Source organism: Columba livia, chromosome 14, assembly GCF_036013475.1.
Source record: "Columba livia isolate bColLiv1 breed racing homer chromosome 14, bColLiv1.pat.W.v2, whole genome shotgun sequence".
NCBI lineage: Eukaryota > Metazoa > Chordata > Aves > Columbiformes > Columbidae > Columba > Columba livia.
Window position 1 is genome coordinate 16715977 of NC_088615.1, and position 21901 is coordinate 16737877.

At 49.3% G+C, this 21901-nt stretch overlaps 1 protein-coding gene across 3 annotated transcripts in view; it reads left to right on the forward strand.

The window, feature by feature from the left end:
* PFDN1 (prefoldin subunit 1) overlaps positions 1-21190 on the forward strand; it is a 30872-nt gene extending 9682 nt beyond the window's left edge. Inside the window, exons 3-4 of one of the 3 annotated variants that reach the window (XM_065030208.1) lie at positions 3927-4011; positions 20855-21190. In XM_065030208.1, coding sequence (XP_064886280.1) covers positions 3927-4011; positions 20855-21016 — 247 coding nt within the window. In that variant the 3' untranslated portion in view covers positions 21017-21190. The other 2 variants (XM_005503544.3, XM_065030207.1) reach the window with 2 other exon arrangements.
* The last annotated feature ends 711 nt before the right edge of the window (positions 21191-21901 follow it).

Below are 21901 nucleotides of genomic sequence, written 5' to 3' on the forward strand. Positions count from 1 at the left end.
GTGAACTTGTCCATTCTGATCCAGATATTTCTGGTGTTATTTAACAACAGTGAAGAAGTTCCTGTGCGAAGCAGTGATTGTTACTAAGCTTTGTAATTGCCACTGTGGTGCTGAACATTTTTCTGAATTGTTTCATGTTTGACAGTGTAGGTGTTGTGTTTGACAGATCTATTAGCGTGCGCTGTGACACTCCAGTGAGAGAAGGCAGACACAAGTGAACTCATCTGGAAGAGGATTTGGTTTGCTGCTTGTCTTCTGTGGACTATTGATACTTAAGCCATCCCAGTTTGACACACAAACTCCCAGAACATGGAGCCTCCTGTGATGGGCTTCAGCAGAGCAATGTGAGGAGGCAGCTCTTCAGTGCTCATCTGCACCAAAGGGTTGGTGTGAGTTGTGTCATGTACCACGATCAGTGTCATGGAGCAGAAAGTGGCTTCTCAACTCTCTGATGTGGGGCCAGTTCTCAGCTGGTGGTGTACCTCTAGGTGGTAAATGAAGTTCATGTGTTTGAAAGGCTTGTTCACCAACTCAGGGAAGAACTCTGTCCTTGGAACCTCCCATGGTTCTTTCGTGAGCTTAAAAATTCATAAATAAGATAAACACATTTAACTAAAACCAGGTAGCAGAATGACACAGCCATGTTTATTCAGCTTGATGAGGATAAGAAAAAGTTATCAAGTGGGTGTTTTACTTAAGGTAATTGGAAGAATGAAATCCAGATTAAATTTAAACTCTGTTTTATTACGAGTGCCCTGCAGCACCTCTTATTTAATGCGCAAAACAAGCTTCTGCTTTTTCCAAGCGCTGCCATAAACCATGTTGTTTCCTTAGGTAAAAACTTTGGCCAAGATCTCCATAATGTGTCTCCCAGGCTAGAAGCTAAAACATCAAGTTTTTTGAGCCCTCCTGATGTTGGACGTTGAAGCCACAGATTTAAGTAGTTAACTGTGGATGTGGATTCATAGCTTCAGCTTTCAGAAAATTGGTCTTGTGGCAGGGAATTAAACTGGGTGGCTGGAAGCCCATACTGGTGAAGACCTTCTGAAGCATGCTGCTGGCCAAGTCAAGGACACTTGACTTGCTTCTGAGCCAGTGTGTGAAGGGACATGGGTTCCAGCCCACTATTTTATAGCAAATAACACTAATGTGGTTGTATTTGTGCCCAGCTGTCTGCATAAGCCTTGTCAGTGCTAACTTCAACGATCCGAGTTTAATTTGCTGTTGCATGTCTGCCAGAGTATGGTGGGAGGGAGGATGTTTTCCCCGATGACTTCTGTTGACATTTGCAGAATAGAAGTGAAGTCAGCCATTTGTTGGAAGATTTTTCATGCCTGTAGCAGCTCTTGGCCAGCACCTGTAGCCCAGCAGGGACCTTCCCAGTTGTAGCATGGGCAAAATCGCTCCAGCGGTGATGGTGTTTGTTTCTTAGACCAGGGCATCAGTGAAACCAAAAGGGTCGGTCTCGCTATACAGTTTGGGGAAGCAAATGAGAAGGTATTCTATTCTTCTTGGCTGCCCCCACAAGAGAAGGAAGTAATTAAGGAAACGTTTATATGCACACACACAGGCACAGGGAAGCTGTGACATGGGAAAGGACCGATGGGCTTTTTTCTTTTACTGAGGGCATCTTGCAGCTTTGATTTTTTTCACTAATGGCAGCTATTGCAGAAGCAAGGCAAATTTTAGTCTTCACCCCAAAACCTACTGGGGCTGTGTGTGTGAAGGCTGAAGTTTGTTCCTTCTGGTATCACAGGCTCAAGGGAAGAGCGTCAGAGTGACATGGTTGCTGGTGGTCCTGAGAAGTAGCTCTTCTCTGGCTGGATCCAGGCTCTGCATCTAATAGCAATGTAAATAACTCCCCTGTCATAAAAGGGTGGTCATGGACTTGATTTTCACGAAACTTATTTCGTTGGGCTGTTGTGTGCTGGGACCTGGAAGCGTCATCGCTATGTAAATGTGGGGGCACCTAATGGAAAGGGGGGATTGAGGGGACAGTGAACATGAGTGAGCTGTGTTGTGAAGAACAGGAGCAGGCATAGAACAAAGATGGCACCAGTAACAAGCATGAGCTAAGATTGGGAAGAAATGAGAGATTTGAGAACTTTGTAACGTAAAATACATAGCGGAAGTTACTGTAGAGAAGAGGAGGTAAAGTGGAACAAGGAGAGAAGTGGGAGGAGGAGGAGGAAGCGATTGCTAAGTGCAGTTAGTAGCAGCACCAAAGAGACTTTTAATTGGAAACCTGTTACAGTTAACTGCAGTTCTGCTCCCATGTGTTTCAGGAATGCATGCGGCAGGTAGTTTTCCTTTTGTCTGTTGTGTTGCTGATGCAGGTTATGCTGAGTTTAAAGCTAAGTAGTAGATCCACATTTGTGTTTACCAGGCCTCGAGCAAGCATGTCAATAATGTCATTTGTCATGGGAGATGGCACTACAAACTGATTTCAGATTTGTCTGTAGCAGACAGGGAATGCACCCTGATTCTGCCCTGTCTAAAGCTGCCCATTTTAACTGTTCGAGCATGAGCTCTTGTCACCTGGCAGGAAGACATTGACCCTAGTTGGTGCTGGAGGGAGACCTTGACCTCATTGGTATGACCCGTGGAGGCTCCTTTTAAATCCCCTGAGGGACTTTCTAAGTTGGGAAGGGGTGAATCTGCGGCTTTTACATTCTTTATGTCTGGAAGGATGAAAAACAACCATGGAGGGTTCCTAAAATTCATTTGAACTTAGTTGTCCTTTACCTCTTTGCGGGATGCCAGTGCCACGTGCTGGAGAGCTGCTTTGGATGCTGCTGCTCCTTTAGAGGCTCTTCTGAGCAAGTCAGGCAGCTTTTTGCACGCTGGTGGATGCTATGGATGCATCTTTCAAATCCATTTGGCAATTAAAAACCAGAACAAGTGGAAACCAGTGGCTGCAATTACAATTAAAAACAACTGCTTCCCACACCACAGAAAAACCCTCTGAATGTAGAAAGCCTGGGAATTTGGGGGTCAGTGAGAGTGTGTTAAAGACAAGCCCTGAGCAGTGGGAGTTGTGAAAGCTCATGTAAAGGCAAGTGTACCATGGCTCTGTGTTTCTGGTGGAAGCACTGGGCTCTGTATCGTCAAACCACAGAAGGGTTTGGTTTAGAAGGGACCTTCACAGACCATCCAGTCCAATCCCCTGCCATGGACAGGGACATCTTTTGTGGGTCAGGTTGCTCTATGCCCTGTCCAGCCTGGTCTTGAACACTTCCAGAGATGAGGCACCACAGCTGCCCTGGGCAACCTGTCCTAGTGTCTCACCACCCTCATTCTAAACTGTTTCTTCCTTATGCCCAGTCTAACACTCCCGTCTTTCAACTTAAAACCATTATCCCTGGTCCTGTAACTATAGGCCCTAGTAAAAAGTCTCTCTCTGTCTTTCTTTTAAGTTCCTTTTATATATTGAAAAGCTGCAGTAAGGTCTCTCTGCAGCCTTTTCTGAGCCAGATCTCTCAGCCTTTCTTTGTAGGAAGCTTTGTTTATATTGTGCGGGTTTGTTTAGCTTGTGAGCACTAAAATGGTAATGAATGGCTTTTACCTGTTGAAAGGAGCTTCCTTGACTATATGCCATCAACTACTTTAGAAGGCATGTGGTGACAGACTCTCCTTGCTGGCTGTGTGCAAGAACGGCTTTCGAATCATTCAAGGACACTGAATGATAGAGGGAGATCTGTGTGCATCCCTTTTCTTCCTCCTCCGTCATGGGTGAGGTCAAACCCTTGAGGCCAGTGGGCTGGTTAGTGTGAGCCATCGTAGCAACTTCTGCTTCTGGCCACAACGTGCGGGCTGAGGACAAATGCTTTGCAGAGGTCACTGTAGTTTAACTTGGTGTGCAGCTTGGTGTACAACAGATGTAAAACATATCCAACAGTTGTCTGTCTCTTATTTTTCACTTGTAGGTTTATTCTTCAGTCTAAAGGAGTGATTCATAATCAGCTCTTAGAAAAACAGAGAATAGCTGAAGAGAAAATTAAGGAATTAGAGGTAAGTTTTTGGCAGATAATGATGCTGAAAGTAGAACATTGAAAGTCAACAAGATGCTGTTTGCTACATCCCTTGTTTTTATCTGGTACTTTTCATTCAGAAGGATTGTAACTAGGTGAAAATAGCACCTGTCACGAGTAACCTACAAGTAATTCATGTCGCTTGGTTTCTTTGTTAGATCTACAACCCCAGTAGGGATGGGTTGTTTGCTCTGTGTCCTGATATTGAATCTAGGGGTGAGGGATTCAAATAAGATTAGTAGGAACAGGGTTTAAAACTAGCAAAATGATGTTAGTGTGGTTATTTGCAGCAGATAGGTGGTGTGAAACTCCACCAGTGCTTTGCTTATTAAAAGTTTACACTGGCTCAGAACAATTGCACAAATTCATGGAAGAGAAATCCATTGAGAATTACCAAATATGTAGAAATAGCATCCTGCTCAGGAAGTCCTGAGCTAAAAATGTCTGGAGGCTGGGAAAGTACGATGAGGAAGTTCTGTGTACGCCTGCCCTGTCTTTACACTCTGCCCTGGGCATCTGCTCGTGGCTGCTGTTGCAGACCGGATCTGGGGGGGAGATGGGACGTTGTTTCGACAATGTGATCAGAGCACTTCTGTGTTCTTATGTTTATCTCGCTGGGGTATTCAAGGCACAGAAGAACATCTAGGAAATATGTAGTATTTAGTGTCTGTGCAAGTTCCAATGTTCAACAAGTTATCTAGTGAATCTTGACTATCTCCTAGTGACTATGTGTACAGCTTACGGTTCTTCGGAGAAGATGTTCAAAATGTACTTTTCCAAGGCTGTTAGTATATTTTTTTTTCTTAATGTCCCAATAATGTAATTAATACAAAACCCTCTTCCTTGGTTTTTGAGGAACGACAGGAAAAGAAAAGATCGAGTTATGTCAAGCTGCTTATCACCTGTTAATGTTTTGGAGAAAGTGAACGTGCGGACCAGCTAAGTAGGGACAAGCAGGAGTAGGAAGCCAGTGCTCCAACCTACTCAGACCTGTGCAGTTCTGTCTCCATTGTGTCCTACTTACACTAAATCACAAACAGAGTTTGTATTTTTTCTAATTCCTTCTTAAAACTCAGCTTACCTGGGAAGCTGTAGGGCAAGCACATCACTATATGTTGTGTTGCCTGGAGTGTTTTCTGTGCCAGATACTAAGGGGTTTTTGTTTCTGGCCATGAGAAGTTTTTCTGTGCGGGGAAAACGTGTAGTCCATGTATAGGCTAGATATTTAAGGTGGTGTTAATTCAGACAAGGCACAGTCATTTTTATGGTTATATGTTAAATGTCATTCTATTGTGGCGACTCTGGAGCCATCCCAGATGCCAGTGGCTTTGCAGAAGGACAACCCTGGGGCTGGGGTTGGAGAACTTCACAGTGGCATGTTTGGCCTGGGAAGTGACTGGAGTGTGGTTGGCATCCCCTGTTTACAAACTGTCCATCGGGGCCATGGTCAGCTTTTTGGCTACTGTGCCCTTCAGCTGTGCGTTTCAGTTTCTTCCTGCTCCTGGTGGGGAATGATCTTACCCCCTGAACTTTCTGGTTGCTGAGTTCAGCAGAATGGATGGAATTCACCCCGAAATTATAACCTTTGCCATTATTACACAAAGCCCCAGAGCTGGCTGCTTTGCAAATGTGTTTTTCTACTTTGTAGCTCCCTGTTGCTTGAGTCTCTGGTTGTGACCACTGAAGTTCCCAGCAATAATGACTGCCTCAAAAGGTGCTGGGAATGGGAAGGTTGGGTTTTCTTTTTAAGTGTGGATAGTAGGGCTCAGATTGCCAAAACTTTCAACAGTTTTGAGTGAACATTCAAGTCCAGCAGAGAACATCATCCCTGGAGGGGTTGAAGAGATGTGGAGATGAGGTTCTCAGGGACCTTGGTGTAGCGCCAGTGTTGGGTTAATGGTTGGATTTGTTGATCTTGAGGGTCTCTTCTAACCAAAACGATCCTATGATCTTTTAACTACTCTGCTTCCAGCTGGCTGGCAGTTTTGTGGGAAGGATTTTCCTTAGGCTTGGGATTCCCTGCGGAAGAGGACAAACTCTTAGACTAACAACTGCTGGAAACTGAGATTTCAGGGGAAATACCTGAGTCCAAGTCAGAGAGCACTTATCACAGGAGTAGGGGATTTTGCTGTCCTGAAAACAAGTTGTGACAGAGGCAGGAAAGAATGTGAAACTTTGTGACCTTGTGCTTCCACTGCATCATTGTAAAACAAATATCAAACCAAGATAGGTTTGAACTTCCCTCCATCCGTTATTAAAAGTGGAAGAATTTTAAAGCTTAGGTTTGTATTTTACATTGTTAACTACTTTATTACCTATTCACATTTCTCACTTTGCATAGTTGAGTCAAGCTGGTCATGGCAATCCTTCAGTATCCACATGGTGTGGCTGATCTGGGTACTCATGTAGTATGAGCTTGAGTCAATTATGCCTTGCTATTACGACACTGTTGCCAAGGTATTGTGGAATGCATGTTTTTGATACAAGCCTGATTTTGAGCGATGCTTTCAGCACAAGCTTAGTGCTGTTTGCATAGGAGCACAGCACAGCGGTCTGGTTTCACTGCTAAGCTCTTCGGTAAATCCATCCAGTGTTGATGCAAGAAGAGCTCCTGAGTGCTGACCATTTGTGCACATGTGGGCTTTAACCTGCTTCAGAGATGGGAGATGGGTTTCCCGAGGTTCACAGCTGGCAGAGTGAACTTTGAAAACACTGAGGTGTTTTGCATCTGGTTTGAAAGCTTCTTTTATCCCTGCTCTGATAGTCTCCATTGCAATGCATGATTGCAGTTATTCCCTTTCCCCTCTCTTGGGCTCCTCTGCTGCTGAAGCGATGCGTTGCCTTTCTCAAGGCAGCACCACAAAATTGATGTGATACTGCTAGTTTGGTTGTCCCTGCTGCTCATCACACGGCAAAGCAGCAAGGGGAACCAGACCTGGCTTTGTACAAGGCTGGGAAAATAAGACTTGGCTGGGATCTGCATTGGATGTGCTCAGTGAGAGGAACTCTGTGGAAACACCGAAAGGTATGGATGTGGATGAGGGGTAAATACACAGCCGGTCTGTTACTCTGCAGAAAAAGCAAGGGAGCTTTACCCTTTGTGTTACAGCTAAGGTATGAATGTGAATACATATACGTACATATGTAGCATTCCTAACTTCACGAGTTGTATATAATCATTTGGAATCCAAATAGACTGCCCAGGCTTGCAGGCAAAACACACATGCCTGCTTAAAGGCTTTGCCAGCAAGGCTTACAAAAACCTGCTTGGGTCTAGCAGGGATTGATGGCATAGACTCGCTCACATACTGGCACGGGAAGCGTCCTGCTTAGTAGTAGCAATTGGATTTTTCCAGTCCTGATACTATCAAATTCTTATTGTGTTTCACAGTACCAGGGGTATGTGTTAAATCTATTTTGAAAGCATTCTAAAGGGATGAGCACAGACTCTTTTTAGCTCAGCAATGTTTGTGCAGTATTAGGAGAAAAACCAAGTAATGTTTTTCTTCCCTTGTTTGTAAGGAAACATGATATGTGAGGGGTGGAACAATGCTTTGTTTCAGGAAATGTTATCCGTTTCCATTGTAGGGCTAGATGGATTCTGTTTTTAAATGTGGCATTTTAAAAAGAACAAACTCTATGATGTTGTAAAGACATGGAAAATGGATTCTTCGTTAGGGGTGGAGAAAGTGATTATTGCTGTGTTTTCTCTGATAGTATCTGGTAGTCCCCTTCTCTCCTGCTATATTCAGCATGTTTAGTTGTCAGGCGTTGTCAGACTAAATTGCTAAAAATAACAAATAAGGAGGAGGCTCTGCTGGGCAGCTCTGACTACTGTGTGCCACTGAATTTAGCTCCTATGTGAAAAGGGCAAAACCAACCTTCAGCTTTCTTGTTGAACTGGATTTCTGTTTGAAACTCCGACCACAACATTGTTGTGTGCCTGTTTCCCAGACAATTCTTCCACATAGTTGTGGGAGACTGAAAGTTTACTGCTGCGGAGATAAAGGGTTGGTTGTTTTCTTCTTTGACTGCCTGGAGTACAAAATAACAACTCGGAGATCTATACCTAAGTGCTTGATTTCTAATTCAGAAATTCGTTGTGTGATCTCTAAAATGCAATGTCCAAATGCCCTATCGCACACATAAAACTTCTTTGCTCTTGTTCATGGTAGAGAAACAAACACTCTGTTCTCAAACACCGCTGTGCTTCGTGTTTAAAGGCTTAGATGGTGTTGCAGGGCTCCTTCCTGGTAAAGTTAAAAGGTGACTGTGCTGCGATGCCTTGTGGTGACCAGCCATCAGAGGTAACAACTGACTTCTTCCCTGGTGCTGCCTGACTGCAAACTTGCTCATGCTGTGGCTTCCATTTCTCCAATCTTCTTTCTCTAGGAGCTTTAAAATGGTTTTGCTGCAGCCCTGAGGTGTAATGGTGCTGCCCCCTTCTTCTTGAGTCGACTGGGCGGCTCTGGTTGCCACAACAGCGTTTTCATACCCTGTGGGAACAAAGATGTTAAGCAGGCGAGGTGTGGCTGGGGAGAAGTGCCCGATCCTGGGAGCTGATGTTCTCCGAGCAGGAATGGCTGGGCTAGACCTGCTCCGTGTGGCCGTGTGCTCCTGCGACCGCTCTCTGGACGGCTCTTCGTTTTTTATGTCGAAATCATCACCGTGGAGGCCGGTTCTGAGGGTGACTTTAACGAGAGGAAAACAAGTCCCTTGAGATTTGTGGTGTGCTTTGCAGACCACTAATTGACCATCAGAAGGTAACAATTGTTAGGCTGTTCCCAAGATAGGTCAGTTTCTTCCTGGGATTTACAGCATCGAAGCTCTCATCCCATGGTTGGCTTGGGATAGACCAGTGCCCAGGAATGTGCGGTGGGCTTTTTAAATAAACAGGGGAAAATAAGGAATGCTCTTATTTGCTTTGGAGAGGGGAAGCCTCAAGAATAGTCTTCTGTGCTTTAGCCTGGAGCAGATTTTACTTTGGATGAGTGTGCTGTTCTCTCATTCCATTGCTGGCATACACGCACGTACTGAGGACATGATTTTAAACACATGTGGTCATGAAGCTGCCCCTTATTTCTAAGCGTGTGCATGGACAAAGTCAGTCCCCGGTTTGGTGTCAGCCCCACTGGTGTTGTGGCTGCCTCTGCTCTAAGCGACAACCGTCCATGCAACCTGGCGGCTCGGCCGCAGTCATGATTTGCCAGCCTGTACAAAACTCCTTTGACATGGCTCGTTTCCAGATTTGGGATGTTGCTGGAGAGCAGATTGATCTTTATTTTCTCAATTTGCTTTTCCTGGAAGGTGGTGTGATGTGTGCTGGGGTTTGTTTGTTTGTTTTTCCCTCGTTTGTTTCCCCTTCTCCCCACAGTATCTGATATTTGAGAATTCAGAGTGGTGGTATCTCCTCCTCCTCTTGCCCCTGAATCGCACGTCGGAGTTTCATTAACTCTCCCTTGCCCTCTATGAGTCAGGAGTCCAGATGTTCTCTGAACTTAAGAGAGACAGTAATTACATCTGGAGGGTCACTTATTCCTAGAGGTGATCTTCTCCCTCCGCTCGCTGTAGCGGGGAGGCTGGACGCCCGATGTGGAGTGTGGAAGTGACCTTAACAGCTAGCATTTGGACTTGCATGGGGCTTTTTGGAGGAAGCTGTGGGAGATCCACAAATGATGGAGATTGGTGTGAACGTGAGCATGGAGCCTCACCAGGCCCCCTGGGACAGCCAGCCACGCAGTGGCCTTAAGCTTCTTCATCTTGCATGGCTTTGGGTGCCCAAGGCAGGTGTCTGGGAAGATCCTTCTGGGCGTGGACATCTGGACTTGGTGACGTTCCTGGGAAATGTGTTTCATCTTGGCTCTGTTGCCTTCTGTCATCCAGGCCTGAGCCTGTGCCTTCACTAAGGGCTTGCTCCGGCTTTTCAGGCTGCAGAGCTGGAGTCTCGGCAGTCTTGGCTTGCTTTTTGAGGACACGGGTGGTCTGGCTGCCTGCCCGAGCTCGCTGTCACCTGGGGAGCATCCACAGGCACGACGGAGCTGTCAGCACCGCTCTGCCCTCTCTGGTGATGCTTGTTTGAACAAGGGAGTAGCTGAAACTCCTTTTTCCCTATGGGTCTGGCTGCCTTACAGGGAGGAAAATCTGCATTCTAATGCCTCTTTTTTTTTTTTTTTTCAATGAAAAGTACTCTGAGCAATGAGGAAAAATAGGATTTAAAATAATAAAATGGTGAGAAGCTTAAGAGTGTAATGGACACAGAGCTAACACTATCAGGACAGAATAATTCTTTATGGAGGAGACCTCTGTCATTGGACTGGGGCCATACAAATTTTAGGTAAATACTGGAGGAACTGGGGCATAGCTAATGCTGCTCTAATTCTTTCTGTCCTCTAAACTGACTGTGCTGATGGTAACATGAATAACAGGCCTTATTTCTTGCTTTTGAGGCTGTAATGAATCACTGGCTTGACTTACTACTTCACGTTTCAAGCCTAACAGTCTTATTGTCACTTGTCAAAAGTGAGGCCAGCAGAAGGATTGCATTCCTACAGTCTAACTTAACATGCACGTTATGCTGTTTCTCTTTTATCCAAACTGCATTGTCTCTCATCCCAGGTAAATGAAAGTTGACTGTGCAACTAGCACCTTGCAGCTCTGAAAAGGAACAAATGCTTTTCAGTAATCATGAGAAAGGAGGTACAATTTTTCAAAGACTGGTTCTGATTCCTGGGTAGATTTGTTAGATAAAGGTCAACTAAGAATATGTTCCGCTTTGAGAATTGCGTAAGAAGCTTGTCCTATGTTAGGCAGTGCACATGTCACTGGTTGCAAAACATGATGTAATCTTAGAGGCACAGAAAGAAGAAATCATCACATTTAAGAGGGGATTCCCAGCTCTCTGAAAGGATCTTCCACTGGCTTAGACCTGGGATGGCTTATGAAAACTTTAACATCTCACCACATTTTTGTGAAGAGCGGTTGTGGATGATGCTGATTTGGCTGGATCTTTCAGCTGGAGCAGCCATTCACCCCACTAAGTTTTCAAACTCCCAGATTTTTGCAAGCAGCTGCTTAATTAGTAATTCTTTGTTAGTCTTCCCTGCACTGCAGACTGCAGAGTAAGCACACAAACCAGCTGAGAGGGCAAGGGCTTCACCAAGGGACAACTGGAATTTGATGACTCCTTATTTTCACTGTTCCTACCTTTATTTTTAGGTGGATAATTGTAGATTTAAAAAGAAACGGAGAATAATTAACATGCGTGTTGGTTGCTTCCTTTTAAATCCTCTATGATCTAGTTATAGAGATGCTTTCAAAATAAATGTACCCCTGAACTTGTGTTGAGATCTTTTGAGGGGGAGGATTCCTCCAATTAAAAAAAACTAATTTGAAAAAGCTTTTCAAGCAAACATTGCTCACATTCCCTTGTAATCCAGGTGAAAGTGATATACATTATGTGTTAATTAAAAAAACACTACTGCTGCATCTAAATGATTTTGTCCATCTGGGAGCCTACATTTAGTTGTCTGGGTCTGAAAACATTGCTTGTTTCCTCTGATTAGCATTAAGCTGCTCTTATGATTACACTGAAATCATTTAAACACAAAGTTGGTAGATAAATCAGTCTTTGACAGTGAATCAGACCCTGGTATAAAATGACAAAGCTCTCTTTTGTGCTTATGGCTGCGGAACTATCCAAAGCAGAGAGCCGAGCTGGACGCGGGTCCCTCTCCAAATTCCTCCTTGCATGAGTAATGGTTAGTCACCAACCCAGTGCCGCTGTCCTTGCCTTAGTCACCGGCCCTATGCGCTCGCTTGTTGCTGCCCTTTATGCCGAGCAGCTCTGGGAGGGGGATTATCCGTGCCCGATAAACCTTCCTCCTGCCCCATCTCCTCCATCTGGCCTGGGGAGAACAGGAAACGATTATTTGGAAAGCGTGCTCCTGCGTGTAGACCTGACCCAGCCCTGAGTCAGCTTTGTAAAGCCGCACCTTGCTCGCCAGGTATGCGGGGCGGCTGTCACGGCCGCTCCCTCCCTCCGTAATGTGTTCCCAGCGGGGATGTGGCTGCTTTCTGCCTGCCAGGCAGCCGAATTAAGGGGGATGCTGGTTAGCTGGGAGTTTACATCATGGTTTTATTGCTGATTTGTTGAGTCTGAAATTTTTTCTTTTAAAATGGCCTCATTTGGCCAGGACTGTGAGAGTGGAAAGGTGTGGGATGGCTTTGCAAAAGCCACGTTGCTAGAAGGTGTTCTGATGAGCTGTACTGGCTCTGCAGGGCCGTAGAAACCAAAGCACTGAATTAGGGAACTTAGCACATTTTGCAAGAGGCGCTTTGGTGCGGGAAACTTCCGCCAAAGCAAAACATAGGGGGTTTTGGAATCTGGGTGAGTTTCCCCTCCCCAGCATCTGTGTTTGACCTGCCTCTACTGTCCAAAGTCTGTATAGGGTGCAGCATCTGACCTGAAGCAACGTGCCTCCGAAAACCACTCTAAGTGGATAATTTTGCCAAGAAGGGGTGTCTGTAAAGGAATCCACTGAGTTGATAATATATTTCTGCTGCCACCTACTGAAAGGCTCCCAGCAGGTTTGATTCTTTAGTAGTTAACATCATGTTCAGCATCTACATTGCCCTTTCTTCTCTTGAAAATAGCCTCCCTTGGTACCAAGTGTGCAAGCAGCAGGTGCTTTTCCAAATTGGCTTTCTCAGAGTGTCAGGGTGCTGTGATAATGATGGGGAGGCACCGCTGGTTGTGTCCTAGGTAGGATGGATGTATGATTGAAGTGGATTGGCACCAGCAGTTCTTTAGGAAGATGCTTCTAAAGATCCTCCTGAGTTGGCAAGTGCACTTGTATGCTTGATGTCTTTCTTCACTCTAATCCAGATGGTTTTGAACTGACCAAGAGCCCCCGTTACCTTCTGGAAAGAATGGCTAAGGGAAAACCCGGGGATCTGAATCATCACTTCTCTTAGGTAAATGGTATCATCATGCTTCTGTAAGCAGCTGTCGTCAGAAACCAGCTGGGCTCCCTTCCTATTGCAGTTCACTCACTCTTGAGCAAACTCTGGGCAACTTCCTGAGAGCAGTAACTCTGCTTGGGAAGTCTTGAAGTGTATCTAAATATTTGGTGGTTGCTGTAGTGTGGTAATTCCCGATGTGTGCGTGTGTGCCACAGTGTTGCCCTGGGTGAGGACGGGTGCTGGGTGGACTCCTTAGGGCGTGGGGCTGCCCACTGCTGTTCTCCCGAAGCAGCGGCAGCCGTGGGCTGTTCAGCAGGTCACCTCCTTCCCCCTGATGGGTTCCGAGTGGAATCCTGTTAAACAGAGCGCACGCCCTAGGCGCATCATTGCCTGTGATCTCAGGCTGACCAAACTGTTTTCCTTGCCCACGATGTGTGTGATGACGGCTTCATGTGCTGTTCTCCAGCAAGGGGGTTCGGGCAATTCCAGCCGCCAAAACAGGGGTGTTGGCCTTGGGAGCAAGGAGCAGCTCACCCTTCTGCTTTCCTCTCGGGGAAGATCCTTCCCCAGACAAGTGTGTGCTCCCAGCTCTGTCTCAGGTTCTGCTGATCACTTTCCCAAAGGGTGCGCACACAGAGCCTTTGAGGAATGCCAAAAATGACCTGGGTTAACTTGGGGAGATACAGAAACTCTTGGCTAGCAGATTTATTGAGACAGTGTCACAAGATGAGCTGTATCAGGTCTCCTATTTGAGGCACTGGGTCATGCCTGAAGACTCCGCAGCGTTCCTCGACGAAAACCTTCTAAGCGCAAGTAGTGGGATGCCAGCATGTGGTGGCTGGTAGCCAAGCACGTTGCGCACTGCGGGGCAGGTGGTTTTCTGTGCCAGGGAATCTGCCAGCCTGCTTTGTCCTCACAAGCTGGATGTAAAACCAGTTTGTAGAAAAACAGTTTGTAGTTCTTTGTTTTTTCAAAAAAAAAAGTTGAAATGAGAAGGCATGTTCCAATACCAGATCCTTAAATTTCCATGGAAACATTTTTGTTTGGGTTTAAGCATATTTATGTTTTCAGGTCAGGGGTTGAAGCTCTTTTTCTCTTGCTGAGGTGAAGAGGGAGAAGTGGAATTTGAAGAGCAAAAGGAGTAGATGTTGAATGAGAAACCGCTACTTGAAATGGGAAATTCACCTGTGAGTGCAAGGCGTAATGCAGCGTGAATAAGCTGTGGCTGCTGTGTATTGGTGTCCTGCTGAGAGCAGAAGTGCGGTTCTGGCTCTTTGGGCTACACGTGCACCCTGCGCAACACCGGGCTGAACTGCCACCCCGACAGGCTCTGGGACACCTGGGTCTGGCTGCCAGGCTCTCTCTGAAGGCAAATGCGTCTGAGTCACAGTGCTGGGGGAAGTATGTTGCTCTGATCATCGAAAGCCCGTCTGAGAGGAGCTGATTAATAGTTTTTTTTCTTGCTGTGGAATCTGCGATGCCGGCTCTTTAATCTGCCAGGAATGTGAGGTCTGGGTGCGTCATCGTGCTTCTCCAGCAAAGCACCGGTCTCACTGGCTCTGTGATGCGGCGGGACTGGAGGTGGAAGGCTTGAGGATGAGGTGGCTTCCCGCCGTGTCAAGAGGCCACAGGCCACCTCTCTTAACCATAACCCCTTTTCTTTTTCGGGGTGTGAACTGTAATTGTATTTGCATTAAATCTAGTATTTCCGCAGCTGCTGCCAAAACCAAATAGTGCGGAGCGGGTCAGGGCACAAGTTTTGCTCATGACAGGGAGTGAAGTACAAGGGAGAGACGTGGTAAGGGACAGTGCTTGGGTGAGCGTTTGTGGTGTTGATTTGCCGTAACCAGCAGTGCCGGGGCACAGGCTCTGTGTTCACCAGTAAGAAGCGTGCACGGTAAGGGGGTGGCTGCTCTACATAGCCCCTGGCTGGGGCTCATCAAGCTGCTGCTTCCCAGAGCTTGTGCTTTGTATACAGGAGAAACGATGGGGCAACTGGGGGGGGAGAGAAAGGGCCAGGCTTGGTGGCACCATCTGTGGTCAGGTGCAGGAGAACCTCAGAGCCCAACTTCAGAGCCCCAGGAGTGCTGGGACGTCCAGCTGGTGGGGTTGGCTCTGCTGCCCAAAGAAGAGTTTGTGGCCATCACTTGTTGCCATCTGTCTTGGTGCCAGGCAGCCATTAGCATGGCAAACCGGCTTCCGGAAAGCAGATTTAGGTCAGGACATTTCCTTTTGGGCTAGTTCAGACAGATCATCGGGGCTGTGGGTTGTCCTGCAGCCCTTGCTGGCTGGCGAAGGTGGCTGTTGGCAGCAGGATTAGTTTAAAAGAATTATAGAACTACGGGCTGGGAGACCTTGACAGCACTGGCTTTTTGGGGGCATCTTCTGCAGTTTTTCACCCTATCAGCTGTTCTGGATGTGATCCAGACCTCGCTAGCCTGTTGCAGTATCCGTGTGTTTGTCTTGTGTCCCAGTGCAGATGTCAGTGCCCTTCCTGTGTGGGTACAGGGAGGCTGTCACCACAAATAAGGGGTTGGATGAGAACCGCTGTATTACTTTTTTTCTACAAGATAACATCAAATATTGAGGTTAGTTTTAGAAGCACATGAAAATAGATGAGAAAAGTAAGAATTAAAACAGGTTTACCCTTAGAAATGTGGGGAGTCCTTGGTCATAATACCCAACAGCAAAATAGTCTGCTTTAGGTCTCAGAATTTTCATGATGTTTTCATAGAACTTTGCTCATTGAATGTGAAAGCAAAACCAACCACAATTACTTGTTTGGGGCTTTTTCCCATTTATTTCTCAACCTGTAGCGTGGTGGGAACAAGTGAGGGCGCAAGAGCTCGTCCTGTGCTGGAGCAGGACAGCTGCCTTGATCTGAGCACATGTGAAGCGTCTTGCCTGCCTGGAGCTCTGTACCAGCAAATCCTGCTGCCTTCCCACATTTCTTCAGCCACCTCTGAGGTGTCCCCCGTCTCCCCTTCCTCCTGTCTGTGATGGAGAGGCTTCTTAGAACCTTGGGTCATTCCTCCCTGCGTGAGAGTTACTGTGCATGGGTCGTGCAAACAAAGTGGCGTTTCCCAAAGCTGTGGGGTGGCTGCAGGAGGGGTGCACGCACTGCCCTGGCCAAGCGAGTGTTCACAAGCTGTGCCTCTTATGTTTCAACTCCAGTATCAGTTGGGGAATGACCTATTAGAGAGCAGCGTAGGGGAAAGGGACCTGGGGGTCATGGGGACAGCAGGGTGACCATGAGCCAGCACTGGGCCCTTGTGGCCAGGAAGGCCAATGGTACCTGGGGTGGGTTAGAAGGGGGTGGTCAGTAGGTCAGAGAGGTTCTCCTGCCCCTCTGCTCTGCCCTGGGGAGACCACACCTGGAATATTGTGTCCAGTTGTGGCCCCTCAGTTCCAGCAGGACAGGGAACTGCTGGAGAGAGTCCAGCACAGCCACCAAGATGCTGAAGGGAGTGGAGCATCTCCCGTGTGAGGAAAGGCTGAGGGAGCTGGGGCTCTGGAGCTGGACAAGAGGAGACTGAGGGGGGACTCATTCATGTTTACAGATATATAAAGGGTGAGTGTCAGGAGGATGGAGCCAGGCTCTTCTTGGTGACAACCAGAGATAGGACAAGGGGCAATGGGTGCAAACTGGAACACAGGAGGTTCCACTTAAATTTGAGAAGAAACTTGTTCCCGGTGAGGGTGGCAGAGCCTGGCCCAGGCTGCCCAGGGGGTTGTGGAGTCTCCTTCTGTGCAGACATTCCAACCCGCCTGGACACCTTCCTGTGTAACCTCATCTGGGTGTTCCTGCTCCATGGGGGGATTGCACTGGATGAGCTTTCCAGGGCCCTTCAACCCCTGACATTCTGGGATTCTGTGACACTCAAAGTGTGTTTTGCAGTGTGGTAAATAAATATCTAGCAAGTGGATGTGGTGGCCATGAACCATGAGGCTGAACTTGCCCCAGCTGCTGACAGAACAGTCCCTTCCCGCTGCGCTGTCTGTGTGTTCCCCTTCCTGCCTGGCCACGCTCTCCATGCAGCTGCTGGGGCGACCCCAGCACCCCGTGGCACTGCCCGTCCTCCCTGCAGAGCGTGGTCCTGATTGTGCGCTGGGAGATCACGCTTTTCTGTGTCACCTTTACCCTGTCACCTTCCCAGAGCAAGTCTCCTTTCTCAGTCCTGCCCTGAGAGTCCATGACTCAGGCCATGGTATCTCTTGCTGGTTTGAGTAACCACCTTGTCTGGCCAGGAACTGGTGGGTGGGTGGGCGGGGGCCGTGTACAACACTGCTGGCGTGGGGAGCAGGTTGGGGCTCTCGATCTACAGCTTGTAGGTTGTGTGGCTTGCTGTGCAGGGACAGTGTGCTGCCTTGTCCTGTTGGGCTCCTGACTGGAGTTACTGGTGTGGAAGTAACATCAGATGCTGTGGAGAGCAGCACCTTTGCTTTCCTGAGGGACCAAAACCAGCAGTACAGTTCTGGCATTGCACTGGAAATTCCCTGCTAGCTGCACTTGCCTTGGCACAGCCAACAGAGAATTAACACTTGAAGCAGCGAACACACCTTCACAGGAAAATATATGCAGCTAACTGGGTGATGATGTAAAACCTAGCAGCCAGAACGCGGGGTCAGAGGACGTGGGGTTATCTAGGGCTGCAGGCCATCGTGGACACGTGAGTTGGTGGCTGCGGTGGTGCTCGGGCCGCAGGGAGCAGGGCCCGCCGGCCCGGCACTCGTGGCTGGAGCAGCGCAGCCTCCGGCGAGAGCTCAGAGCTGCGCAGATCTCAGGCGGAGCTGGCGTGGCTGGGCCGTGCGTGTCAGCCCGCTTGCTCACCGCGCTGCTCCCCGGGAAGGCGACCAGGGACAGACGGAGTTTCCTGTCTAGACCCCAGTAATAGCGGTGAGGAGGGGTTTGCACGCAACCTCCTGCTCTTTCTCCTGTGGTTACCAAAGCAAAACTGAAGCCACAGCTCCTCAGAGACGTACACTGTCTCAGAAAATGCAGTGACCATCTGCTCCTCGCCCCCCCTTGCTCCGGGCTGTTATTTGGAGTGAGAGCCAGCTGCTGTGCCTGCAGGAGAGCTCAGAAGTTTGCAGCCCCCAGCTGCAGGTTTCCCGTGATGCTCAAGGGATGCTCCTTAAGCTTGGAAATCGGTCTCCCTGGAGCTGACTTGTGGAAGGAAGGGGTAAAAGCATCAGGACCAGCCCAGATCCTCTTGCCCCAGAAGCTACATGACCAAGGAGAGTGATTGAAGGAAATACAATTTCCCTGAATCCTCAGCTGCCTGGGGCTGCAGGTGGTGCTTAAGAAATGGCATTAAACCATGTCCCTCTGCCATGCAGCAGCCCTGTGCATGGGCTGTGGCAGCCGTGAATGCACCTGCGCTGCATCAGGCCACGTTAGTGCTCAGGGTCCCTCACTGTCAGGGGCGGGGAGCCAGAACCATTTCATAAATTAATTGCATTAAAAAATGCTTTAGTAATAAATGAACACACGGAATTCAACAGAGTGAGGAGGAGCTCAGGCATACACAGGTTTTATGTGACCTGTCTCCTCGTGCAGCCTTCAGATTGGTTCCTTAGATGTGACATCCCCCGGCGTCGGTCCGGGCAGCGTGAGAAGGGGTGGCGGTGGCAGGAGTGCTGCTCGTGCGTCAGCAAGTTGCCGGCAGTGGGAACCCCCGCTGCGCCTCCTTTCCTGGTGGTTTCCTGAAAAGCAGCTCTTGTAAGCAAGAGGGACCGCGTGAGAGGGACAAGGAACCCTTTGGTGTACCCACGGCCCTAGCTGTCGCTAGCAACCTTTACTGTTTAGACAAAAGCCCTTTAGTACTTAGCAGTGAGGCGAGAAGAGATGTCCTCATGGCACGGGCATTTCAGCTGAGTGTGCACAAGTGTCACTGCAGGTCTGCTGTGAGCCGATGGATGGGGAGTGATGGCAGCAGGACTGTCCTGTGTGCGGGTGGATTTTCCTTCAGTTGTGGGTCCCGGCAGGGGAGGCTGGCAAGGGAGCACCACCTGGCAGGGGCAGTGTCCTCTGGCCCACACAGAAGCCCCCTCTGCCTGCCCCCCATAGCAATAGGGTGCTGTTGGCACAGGCCAGGGGGTATTTCTGCTGCAGGCTGCACCCATGGGTGCTGTTCTGCTCCAGCCTTCTGCAGCTGGGGGAGCAGCGCAGAGCAGCATTTTCACAGAATCCCAGAATGTCAGGGTTTGGAAGGGCCCTGGAAAGCTCATGCAGTGCAATCCCCCCATGGAGCAGGAACACCCAGATGAGGTTACACAGGAAGGTGTCCAGGCGGGTTGGAATGTCTGCACAGAAGGAGACTCCACAACCCCCCTGGGCAGCCTGGGCCAGGCTCTGCCACCCTCACCCCCAAGTTTCTTCTCATATTTAAGTGGAGTTCTCTTGTGTTCCAGTTTGAACCCATTGCCCCTTGTCCTGTCACTGGTTGTCACCAGAAGAGCCTGGCTCCATCCTCCTGACACTCCCCCTTTCCATATTGATCCCCATGAATGAGTCCCCCCTCAGTCTCCTCTTGTCCAGCTCCAGAGCCCCAGCTCCCTCAGCCTTTCCTCACACGGGAGATGCTCCACTCCCTTCAGCATCTTGGTGGCTGCGCTGGACTCTCTCCAGCAGTTCCCTGTCCTGCTGGAACTGAGGGGCCACAGCTGGACACAATATTCCAGGTGTGGTCTCCCCAGGGCAGAGCAGAGGGGCAGGAGAACCTCTCTGACCTACTGACCACCCCGTTCTAACCCACCCCAGGTACCATTGGCCTTCCTGGCCACAAGGGCCCAGTGCTGGCTCATGGTCACCCTGTTGTCCACCAGGACCCCCAGGTCCCTTTCCCCTACGCTGCTCTCTAATAGGTCATTCCCCAACTTATACTGGAACCTGGGGTTGTTCCTACCTAGATTCAAGACTCTACACTTGCCCTTGTTCTGTTTCATTACATTTTTCCCCGCCCAGCTCTCCAGCCTGTCCAGGTCTCTGATGGCAGCACAGCTTCCAGTGTCACCACTCCTCCCAGCTTGGTGTCTTTTTCCTCCAGCCCCGCTGCCCAGCTGAGCAGTGCCAAGGACCTGCACTGTCCCCCTTAGCTGTCCTTGGGCTTGGTGGGCTCTGGAGGTCATTCCTGCCATGCTCCTCTGCCTGTGGCTCCCTAGGGGTGCCCCCAGCCCACAGCAAAAGGCATTTGGAGCTGTGCTGTCCCTCAGGAAGGCTGTGTCCAGTGCTGAGGGCTGCCTGCGCTCACACAGCAACGCCTTCTGCTGCTCTGGCGTCCACTAGAGACTGTTGTGTCTGTTGTTTGGAAACCCAGAGAAAATAGTCAAAAGAGCCAAGCACTGATTTTTTCAGTCACCTAGGAGCACCCAGACTAGAAGGAAAAAATGCTGCATGCAGAATTCCTATCTTGGGATGCACAGCTTTGGGCTGCTGCCCTGCCAAGCGCAGCCTAATTAAAGCTGTTTAAGGAGCCACCACCGTGTGTATGTGGTGATGATGCCAGGGAATTTCTGATGGAAAGGAGGATTTAGAACACTGGCTCAGCTGAGAAGAAGAGCCCTTTTCACCCAAGTGCAAAAGGATTTTGCTGTTGTCTCTGTAAGGAGGCCGTAGCATGTTAATTCCTCTCTAGGTTCCCAGTGTTACAGGACCTGATTTCATTTTCCTGCCGCTCTGTGGTTAATGTACCCCACTTTTTGTAGCTCTGCTGTTGCAATAACCCTGGTAGTTCCAAGGAGAAGTTTCAGAGGGAACAAAATTTGAAGTCTGTGTTAAACGTTGCCCAGTGTTAATATTTAACCCTTCCAGGATGCCTCTGGAAATGAGTAACCGCTGTCCTCCCTTGGGAACCTCGCAGGGCCGCGCGTATCCCCAGCAGGCTGCTGGCAGCTCTGCACCGGCCCCAGCGGCCCAGCACGTGCTGTCAGCACCAGGGTGGACCTTAACTCTCCTCTGGGATTTCTGCCTTGCAGCAGAAGAAGTCGTACCTGGAGCGGAGCGTGAAGGAAGCAGAAGATAACATCCGGGAAATGCTGATGGCCCGAAGGGCGCAGTAGCTGTGCGGTTCCCCCCAGGCCTCCCCAGCACCCTCTGGGTGGTTTTGGGCAGCTCGGCCTGCGCGCTGCTCACTGCTGCCCAGCTGCACGAGCTCCATTCTCCAGCAGTTTCAATAAAACTCGTCCGCGAGGCCTGAGCTCGTGTGCCTGCCGCCTCGGTGTCTCACAGCAGCTGCTCTGCCTGTGTGGGTTTGATGGAGAAAGGAGGCGGTGGTGGGATTTGGGGTGGGGGGCCCTTCAGGGAATTCTGCTTCACTTTAAAGCAGCTGTAGCCCTTGCCCTCCAGAAAGAGCCCCCGTGCTCCTGGCCGCTGGGGAGGCTCGCTGCATTGTTCTGCTGGAGCGGGCTGGTGAAGCTGCAGCAGGGAGGCGGGCACAGCCCATCACTGGCACCTCTGGGCTTATGCGGGTGGTCACTTGTTCTGTCTCAGCAGGGACAGGCCTTGGTTCCCTCCTTGCACACGGGCCTGGCGGAGCCCCAGCGCAGCAGTGAGCCTGTGGAGGGCCAGTGCCACCCTGTGCTTCGTGCTCGCAGTGCACCAGCCCTGTCTCTTCCTTCCAGCTCCTGGGGATCCTGGAGCCAGGCAGGAGTTTGCAGGTCCCATTGCTGACACCCCTGTGCTCTCCCCTGGTGGACACGCGGCCACTGTCACACTCTGGGCTGGCCCTTCGCCCGCTGCCCCCGGCTCCCAGGCTGCCTCACCCGCTCACCGGTTGCTCCAGCTTCTTGGCTGCTGAGCCTGTGCCGCAGTTCCGTGGTCACTGCCACATCTGAGCTGGTCCCCTCACACCCTGCGCACAGACATGCAGCTCAGTGCAGAGTCCTCGCCCAGGACAGTTTAAGTGGAA